The sequence below is a fragment of the Hemitrygon akajei genome, chromosome 9, assembly GCF_048418815.1.
Source record: "Hemitrygon akajei chromosome 9, sHemAka1.3, whole genome shotgun sequence".
NCBI lineage: Eukaryota > Metazoa > Chordata > Chondrichthyes > Myliobatiformes > Dasyatidae > Hemitrygon > Hemitrygon akajei.
The window spans coordinates 27,571,978-27,581,338 of record NC_133132.1 but is presented as its reverse complement, the minus strand read 5'-3'; the positions used below and the strand labels follow the sequence as shown (position 1 = coordinate 27,581,338).

The 9,361-nt window shown below is 40.5% G+C and overlaps 1 protein-coding gene across 4 annotated transcripts in view; it reads right to left on the bottom strand.

Annotated features, from left to right (window-relative positions):
- Positions 1-5,681: 5,681 nt before the first annotated feature.
- Positions 5,682-9,361, bottom strand: part of ypel1 (yippee-like 1) — a 51,151-nt gene continuing 47,471 nt past the window's right edge. For all 4 annotated transcript variants that reach the window (XM_073055690.1, XM_073055689.1, XM_073055691.1 and 1 more), the window contains exon 5: positions 5,682-7,963. In XM_073055690.1, the coding sequence (XP_072911791.1) occupies positions 7,874-7,963 (90 nt within the window). In that variant the 3' untranslated portion in view covers positions 5,682-7,873. The remainder of the gene's footprint in view (positions 7,964-9,361) is intronic.

Sequence of the window (9,361 nt, the reverse complement as noted above, 5' to 3'; positions counted from 1 at the left end):
GGAAAGGGATGCACTCAGACCAATGGTTTGAGCCAAGTCCATTTTACAGTATTATGAGTAAAGCGGATGAGCTTAGAGTGTGGATCAGTACTTGGAGCTATGGTGTTGTGGCCCTTACAGAGACTTGTATGGTGGAAGGGCAGGAATGGCTACTTCAAGTGCCAGGCTTTAGATGTTTCAGAAAGGATAGGGAGGGAGGCAAAAGAGGTGGGGTGTGGCACTGTTGATCAGAGATAGTGTCACAGCTGCAGTAAAAGGAAAAAGTCATGGAGGGGTTGTCTACGGAGTCTCTGTGGGTCGGTTAGGAATAGGAAGGGGTCAATGGGTGTTGTTTTTAAATACAGACCACCCAATAGTAACAGACAACGAGGAGCAGTGGGGAGACAGATTCTTGCTAGGAGTAATAATAACAGGGTTGTTGTGGTGGGAGAATTTAATTTCCCAAATATTGATCGACATCTCCTTAGAGTGAGGGCTTAGATGGGGTAGAGTTAGTTAGGTGTAGGTAAAGTCTACAAGAGGAGAGGCTGTACTTGATCTGGTATTGGGAAATGAACCTAGTCAGGTGTCAGGTCTCAGTGGGAGAGCATTTTGGAGATAGTGATCACAATTCTATTTCCTTTACCATAGCATTAGAGTGGGATAGGATCAGACAAGTTAGGCAAATATTTAAAAGGACTAAGGGGAACTAGGAGGCTATCAGGCAGGAACTTGGAAGCATAAATTGGAAACATGTTCTCAGGGAAACATACCGAAGAATGTTCAGGGGATATTTGCGTCGGGTTCCGAGTAGGTAAGTTCCATTGAGACATGGAAAGGATGGTAGGGTACAAGATCCGTGATGTACAAAGGCTGTTGTAAATCTAGTCAAAAAGAGCTTACCAAAAGGTTCAAAAAACTAGGTAATATGAATCGAGATTATAAGGCTAGCAGGAAAGAGCTTAAGAATGAAATTAAGAGAGCCAGAAGGGGCCATAAGAAGGGCTTGGTGGGCAGGATTAAGGAAAACCCCAAGGCATTCTACAAGTATGTGAAGAACAAGAGGATAAGAAGCAAGAAAATAGGACCAATCAAGTGTGACAGTGGAAAAGTGTATATGGAATCAGAGGAAATAGTGGAGGTACTTAATGAATACTTTGCTTCAGTACTCACTATGGAGAAGGATGTTGGCGATTGTAGTGATGACTTGCAGTGGACTGAAAATTGAGAATGTAAGATATTTTAAAAAAAGGATGTGCTGAGCTTTTAGAAAGTATCAAATTGGTAAGTCATTTGGACCAGACGGGATGTTCCCCAGACTACTGTGGGAAGCGAGGGAGGAGATTGCTGATCCCCTGGCAATGATCTTTGCATCATCAATGGGGACGGGAGAGGTTCCAGAGGATTGGAGGTTTGCTGATGTTGCTCCTTTATTCAAGAAAGGGAGTAGGGATAGCCCAGGAAATTATAGGCCAGTAAGTCTTATTTCAGTGTTGGAGAAGGTCCTGAGGGGCAAAATTTATGAACATTTAGAGAGGCATAATATAATTGGGAATAGTCAGCATGGCTTTGTCAAAGGCAGGTCAAATATGATGGCAGAATATAATATTAATGGTAAGACTCTTGGCAGTGTGGAGGATCAGAGGGAACTTGGGGTCCAGGTCCATAGGACACTCAAAGCTACTACGCAGGTTGACTCTGTGGTTAAGAAGGCGTATGGTGTATTAGTCTTTTGTCAATTGTGGGACTGAGTTTAACAGCCAAGAAGTAATGTTGCAACTATATAGGACCCTGGTCAGACCCCACTTGGAGTGATGTGCTCAATTCTGGTTGCCTCACTACAGGAAGGATGTGGTAGCCATAGAAAGGGTGCAGAGGAGATTTACAAGGATGTTGCCTGGATTGGGGAGCATGCTTTATGAGAATAGGTTGAGTGAACTCTGCCTTTTCTCCTTGAGACAACAGAGGATGAGAGGTGACTTGATAGAAGTGTACAAGATAATGAGGGGCATTGTGTAGTTAGTCAGAGGCTTCTCCCTCTCATGAAATGGCTAGCACGAGAGGACATAGTTATAAAGTGCTTGGAAGTAGGTACAGAGGAGATATCAGAGTTAAGTTTTTTAAAAATATATAAACTCAAGAGTGGTGAGTGCGTGGAATGGGCTGCCTGCGGCGGTGGTGGAGGTGGAAACGATAGAGACTTTTAAGAAACTCCTGGATGGCTACAAGGAGCTGAGAAATAGAGGGCTATGGGTAAAGCCTAGGTAGTTCTAAGGTAGGGACATGTTCCACACAGCTTTGTGAGCCGAAGGGCCTGTATTGTGCTGTACATTTTTCTATGTTTCTATGTTTCACTCAATGTAGCAACAAATTCTCCCCTCATTCAGTTTCTGCAATTTTAAGACCTCAAATGTAGGCACTTCTACCAATACAGCACATTTGATACTATAGTCAAGGCTACTACCTGTGCAATGAATTAGAAGAGTTCCAGCCTGCTTTGCCATGATATGAGTCACATAATTAATTCTGACCAGACCATTCCTGCCAGCTTCTTCTCATGGCCATTCCTTTAACACCAAAACTTTAATCGACTTAACAATTGTCTACATTAGCTTGGGAAATTCCAGGGTACAAAATTTATATTGTTATAACTACTGATAACCTGTGACCCTAATCCAAAAGATTTGGTTGCTCATGAGGTAAGTATGTCATGGGGAAAACATTCAAAGCTCACAAAAATCAAAAAACAGGAAATAAGGCTCTATTTGGTTTGAAGACCTGAAACATCAACTTTGCTTCTCTCTCCACAGCTGCTGAGTATTTTCTCATTCCTCATTTTAGATTTCTAACATCAAGTACTTTACTTCTGTATTTAGATAGCACTTTTCAACCTCAAGATGTCTTGCATCTCAACACTGAAATGCCCAACCAACTTGTGCACAAAGAAGTCTGTATAAATAAATAAATAAATAAATAAATAAATGGACAAATTTCCATAGCACTGACTTAGGGATAACTTTTGGACAGTACACAAAGAACTCTTTTACTCTTTTTCAAAACAGTGCCATGGAATTTGATGCTCCCTCAACAGTTCAACAGTTTTAAAGTCTAATTCAAAAGCTAGACAAGCAACAAATAAGGTCAAACAAAATATAACTGCCTGAACTTCATTGGCCAGATAGAAAAGCTCACTGGCTGCCTCTCATCTTCAGATTTACTGGGAATCTATTGTAAAAACTAGTCCAATTTTACGCCCAGTTCTTTTACGGCTTTGTTGCCCTGATATTGGATGCATTTTGTAAATTAAGAAAATGAGAGCAGGCTACAACATCAACACTAGTTTGCTTCTAGATTTGGCAAACAACAGAAGTCCTAATGTCACCAGTCAGTTACATGCACTGGCTTTTGATCAGTCCTTGCAGACTTTTCTCTCTGCTGCAATAATGTACTGTCTGAAAGCATTCCACCAGAATCCCTTCAATCAGCCAGTTTTAAGTTCAGACACATAGAAACACACAAGTCAAAGATTCAAAGTAAAGGGGAGTCTGCTTTACTTATATTGAGCCAACATCTGGGTAGCTACATGGATTAAATTCATTTTTCCTCACGTTCTACAAAACTTCATGCAACCCTATGAAATATTGATTACATTGACCTTTGGAGGACAACGATTCATTACGCAATGTACAAACCCATTTTGAATAATTTGAACCATAGCGCCAAGTACCCATTAAATGCTGTTATGTTATTTGTACCTTAATCTGATACATTACTAAATTATTTTTACCATCTTAAAGAGTCCTTGGCTTCCTTTCCTACCTTTTCATGGAACGGAGACCATTAACAATATGACAGAAGATTTGGCCCTACAACAGTTCCTTGGAACTATACTGTTGGTGGTTCACAGCAAGAGGATGGCCTCCGTTGGTTGGAGTCCACCATGGATGTTGATTCCTAGCTATCTTCATTCATTATGCAAGCCAGGCAAGTACGATATGGGAGAAAGCTGTCACCATACAACAGATTCCCTCTCTTCACACAGCTGACAAATCCAAAGGAACCAGTGGACACCAATACCGTTTGGCACCAACAGCATTGCAGGAATTACCAGTCAGTATTGAACTCAACATAGAACTGCCTTATGGATTTAAAATCTGGATTCCACCCCACCACCCCTGGCCTTTCTCCCAAAGCCTTCCACGTGAGTGGTATAGCAGCAAGGCAGTGGAGGCTTGAGATCAGTTTTCCTTCTCCTAGATGAGCTGCTAACCACGGTTGATGATCCCCATCTACCCAGATATCGTCTATTTAGCACAATGCTTGTGGCCCATAATACAACAACATACTCTGCAAAATGCAGGTCTTTGCCTCCTCATGAACTGTACTGTGATTACAAGCAGTAAGACAAGCAAAATTGTTGAGGAACAGAAATGTCAATTTATTCCTCACCCTGATTTTTCCACCACCTGCTGCAAATCCTTGCTGGAAATTAAATCCTTCCAGACTCAATGTGCAGATGCTATCATGTCAGTCCAATGCCATCCCATATTATTTCATCCAAAATGTTATTAAGCATGTAATAACACCAATTCAAAGACTGAGGAATTTAGAGTCAAGCTTAAGAGTACATGCAACAGAATTAAAACATTGAAGGGCAAGAATTTTGGCTCCTCTCTTACTCCCTTCTCTGTTTCACCTGTCAATCACCAGCGTCTGGTGCCCCTACCTCTTCCCTTTCTCCCATGGTTCACCATCCTCTCCTGTCAAATTCCTCCTTCAGTCCATTATCTCTTCCACCTCCCAGCATTCTAGTTCATCCATTCTGCTTCTTAGTCCCCTCTGTCACCTGGTCCACCTATCTTCTACAAGCTAGTTCTCCTTCCCTTCCCCCCACCCCCAGCTTCTTATTCTGGCTTCCTCCCCCTTCCTTCCTAATCCTGATGAAGGATCTCAGCGCAAAATGTTGCCTATTTATTCCTCTCCATATATGCTCTCTGATCTGCTGAGTTCCCCCAGCACTTCGTGTTGCAACAGATTTGTATTTCAGTTATAACAATTCAAGTATTTATGGCTGTGAATAACCAGTTCTTTTTTTGGGGTAAAAAAAATTCAATTGGAAACAATATTGCATCCAAAGATCTGAAAAATCAGATAAAAGCAAATGTCATGTCAATGCCGTGGTAACATCTGTCCAATGTCCTGCATTGCATCCCTGCATTAAACATCAGTTAGCCATAGTTTTATTGGTATTGCTGATCCATTGGTGTGAACACTAAGTAATTATTTTATAACATTAGTTCACTTTGAATCAATTCACTAAACCAAGCACTTGGAATGTTTTAGAAGTGAAGTTCCATCTCAAAACATGGGTTTTATTTTCACCTAGACCCAATGCAATAGCACTTAATTTGTTGCAATTCATACTTTGCATTCCAAACTTCATATTCTTCTGTCATGTACAGCAAAATTCACTGGAAAAACTTGGAAGCAGGCAAATTCAATAAAGAACATTTCAGGAATCACCTACCGCTTTCCACAAATCAGCAGCAAATAAAAATCTTTGGCATGCCATACCTACATCTCCATCTGGTTCAGTGCAATAAAACGCCATTATGACAAGGCTGCAGTTTTAAACCACATTACCCAACTGGTAACTTGATTTCATGAGTAGATCATCAACCATCATTAATAGACAGGCTGTATCCTGGTGAAAGTCTTTTATTTAACTCCAGTACAATACAGTGAGTTGCTGCACAAAGTTGATGTAGTTTCAAGACAGATCAGCAAAGCAATGTATAGTCCCAATAGCTATGGAGGGTTGGGGGTGAAGAGAGGTAGTAAAGCATTCAAAAGGTTTATTAAAAAAATACAAAAGAATTCAGGCAGAAAAAAAGACATTTACTTTACCAATATTTAACATGCTTTAGAACTTGTAATATTATCAGTCACCCTTGTAGAAAAGAATGCTCCAGACTTAACACTTGCCCTAACACCAAATGGCCAATGCCCTTAAGCTCACTTACTACTGGATGGATATTAACAACTCTAAAGCTCCAATAAAACCGAAAAAAAATCTCAAAGAAAAAAAAACAACTTTTTTAATTATAGGGAAAGGGGAAAATAAATTAATCATGTTACCAGCTTCCAGAGTTTAAACCAATAGACAAGCATCCTGGGATAAGCCAGCTCAAGAGTCTGCTCCATTGGTCCAAGAAGAGATGCCCTTCCTTATCCCCAACCCTCTCATCTTTTATTTTTTTTAAAATTCTAAAAATGAAAGGCAAATCACAATATCTGAAAAAAAAACAACAACACACTAAATCAGATTGCAAAGTTAAATGTTATTATAACAAAACAAGAATTACAGAGAACAAAAGTGCTCAGGTAGGGGAAGCAAATCAACTTACCCAGTAAAAATATGTATAAAACCTTAAATATGTTTCTTCTTTTTCTAAATGTACAAAAATGTTTTTTTTTAATATATAGGGAAACTGGTTCAACAAGATTCTCGATCTGTAATCTGCTTCAAGTATTTAATTTCTGTAGTGCGACCCTCTTGAAAATTCGGCTCAGTAACCAGACTGGCCCCTTACTTTTTTCCCCCAAAATGTTCCTTCTTCAGTGGTACTGATCTGATCAGGACCCATCCCCAAAAATTTCAACTCAATGCACGGCACCAGGGAATGAGAATTCTGACAGCAAGAGAGCAGGCAAAAAAGTGTTGGCTATAAGTGGCGAGTGGAATACAATATTAAAAAAAAGAATATCTGCTGGACCTTCCTGATAACACTGCATATGAAACTTCTAGCAGCAGAGTGCACCATTATATGTCACAGGTGCACCCATATGACAAAACAAATGATTTAACCAGCAAACCATTGCACCCAGAAACGGTCCATACTCCAAGAACTGGGAATGACCATTTGTAAAAAGAACTTAGGAAGCAGAGATCAGAACAGGAGAATGAGGAAAAGAATTTTTTTTTAAATAAAAGGAAAACCAAAGTTCTGGAGTGTGTGCATATTCCAGGCAAAGGAATTTCATGCGTCTGTTAAATTTTAACAGTCCGCAGACCAGGAGTCCAGCTCTATGTTTAAAAGGATGTTATGCCCAAAAACCTATTTTTGCGCCCAATTTTGTCCAGTGCATTAGTATACTGCAACATGGAACCAGCCATATGCTTCCTTTATCTCATTTTGTACAATTTTAGTGGGCCCTCTGTATCCCCTTATCACCCACCCCAAACCACAGCTCCCATTAATATTACAGCTGCTAGATTTATGCCCACTGGCCATCTAGAAACAGCCTGGGAGAAATAGAAGAACCAATTGCAGCCTATGGGATTCAACTGTACCTCAATGTCACAATACTGTGACCATTACTTCCCGGTCCCAAAACAACTCATTGAAAAATAAAAATGCTACATTTAGATGTACATATATAAACTCCCTTTACATTAATCTCCATGCTGGTCATCTAACCCAGTTTTGTACCAGAGCATGAGCAGCAATAGAAGAGACACACACAGTGGGGAGTTTAAAGGAGGGGAAGTGAGAACAGCCTAGTTCAAAACAGTCATTTGTAAAGCTAAACTCTCCAAAAAATAAAAGTGTCATTTTTTTTCTTCTCACTCAAACTTTAAAGAGCTTTGAAAAAAAGATTCTCATTTATAGTTGTTTTACAGTGTTTCACACAAGAGAACACCAAACCTAGACAAAGATTTTTAAAAAGCAAAGGGCCAACAAGAAGGCAACATCAATGGTTCAGCTGTAAGGTTTTTAAAAATAAAGTCAGCAAATGTTCTTGGAGCTGTCTTATAGCAGAGCATTTTCTGTCCATTAGATCAGCCTCATACAGTCTTAACACAGAGCAGCAGGGGTCTGTAGCTCACTGGTCACTCCCATCCATTGTCTTTAATCATGTGGGCCAGTTCAATAATAAACTTTCCTTCTTTGTACTTCTGACTGCTCTCAAAGGCATGCTCCTGCAAAGAAAAACAGGAAGAGGGAAATTAGCATCAGTAGGGAAGAGGCCAAATTATATATTGAACCACAAAAATGAAAAGCAAATGCATTATTAACCAAGATAGCTATTTAATGGAATGCCAATCATTTTAGTAAATTAGAAACAATCCACTTAAGTTGCTGACAGTGTTATGTTTGAAAGAAATTTTCTACAAAGGAACCTGTGTATGTTGCAGTTGTTACAGACTTCATTAAAAACCTGTGTGGATGAGTGCGTGCCCACAAAGACTTACTGTATGATCCCAAACCAAAAGCCGTAGATGAACCAGGAGGTACTTTATCTGCTGAAGGCTAGATATGTGGCATTCAAGTCTGGCAACCCAGGCCTGTACCAGAAAATGAGGTATGATTTGCAGAGGGCTATTTCAAGGGCAAAGAGACAATTTCAAATGAGGTTGGAGGTGACATCGGATGCACGACAACTCTGGCAGGATCTGCAAGATATTACTTCCTACAAAGCGAAACCCAATATAGCATGAATGGCAGCGACGCTTAACCAGATGAACTCAAACACCTCTGCACGCTTTGAAAGGGAGAACACAACTACAGCTGTGAAGATCCTTGCTGCACCTAATGACCCTGTGATCTCTGTCTCACAGGGCCGATGTTAGACTGTCTTTAAAGAGAGTGAACCCTTGCAAGGCGAAGGTCCCAATGGAGTACCTGGTAAGGTTCTGAAAACCTGTGCCAACCAACTAGCAGGAGTATTCAAGGACATTGTTAACTTCTCACTGCTACAGGCGGAAGTTCTCACTTGCTTCAAAAAGGCAACAATTGTACCAATACCCAAGAAAAATAATGTGGGCTGCCTTACTATCACCCAGTAGTACTCACATCGACAGTGATAAAATGCTTTGAGAGGTTGGTCATAACTAGACCGAATTCCTGCCTCAGCAAGGACCTGAACCCATTGCAATTTGCCTATCGCCACAATACATCAACGGCAGACACAATCTCAATGGCTCTCCACACGGCTTTAGACCACCTGGACAACACAAGCACCTATTTCAGGATGCTGTTAATTGACTTTAGCTCAGCATTTAACACCATCACTCCCACTATCCTGATTGAGAAGTTGCAGAACCTAGGCCTCTGTACCTCCCTCTGCAGTTGGATCCTTGATTTCCTAACCGGAAGACCACAACCTGTGTGGATTGGTGATAACATATCCTCCTCACTGAATATCAACACTGGTGCACCTCAGGAGTGTGTGCTTAGCCCACTGCTCTACTCTCTATATACACATGACTGTGTGGCTAGGCATAACTCAAATACCATCTATAAATTTGCTGATGATACAACCATTGTTGGTAGAATCTTAGGTGGTGACGAGAGGGTGTACAGGAGTGAAATATGCC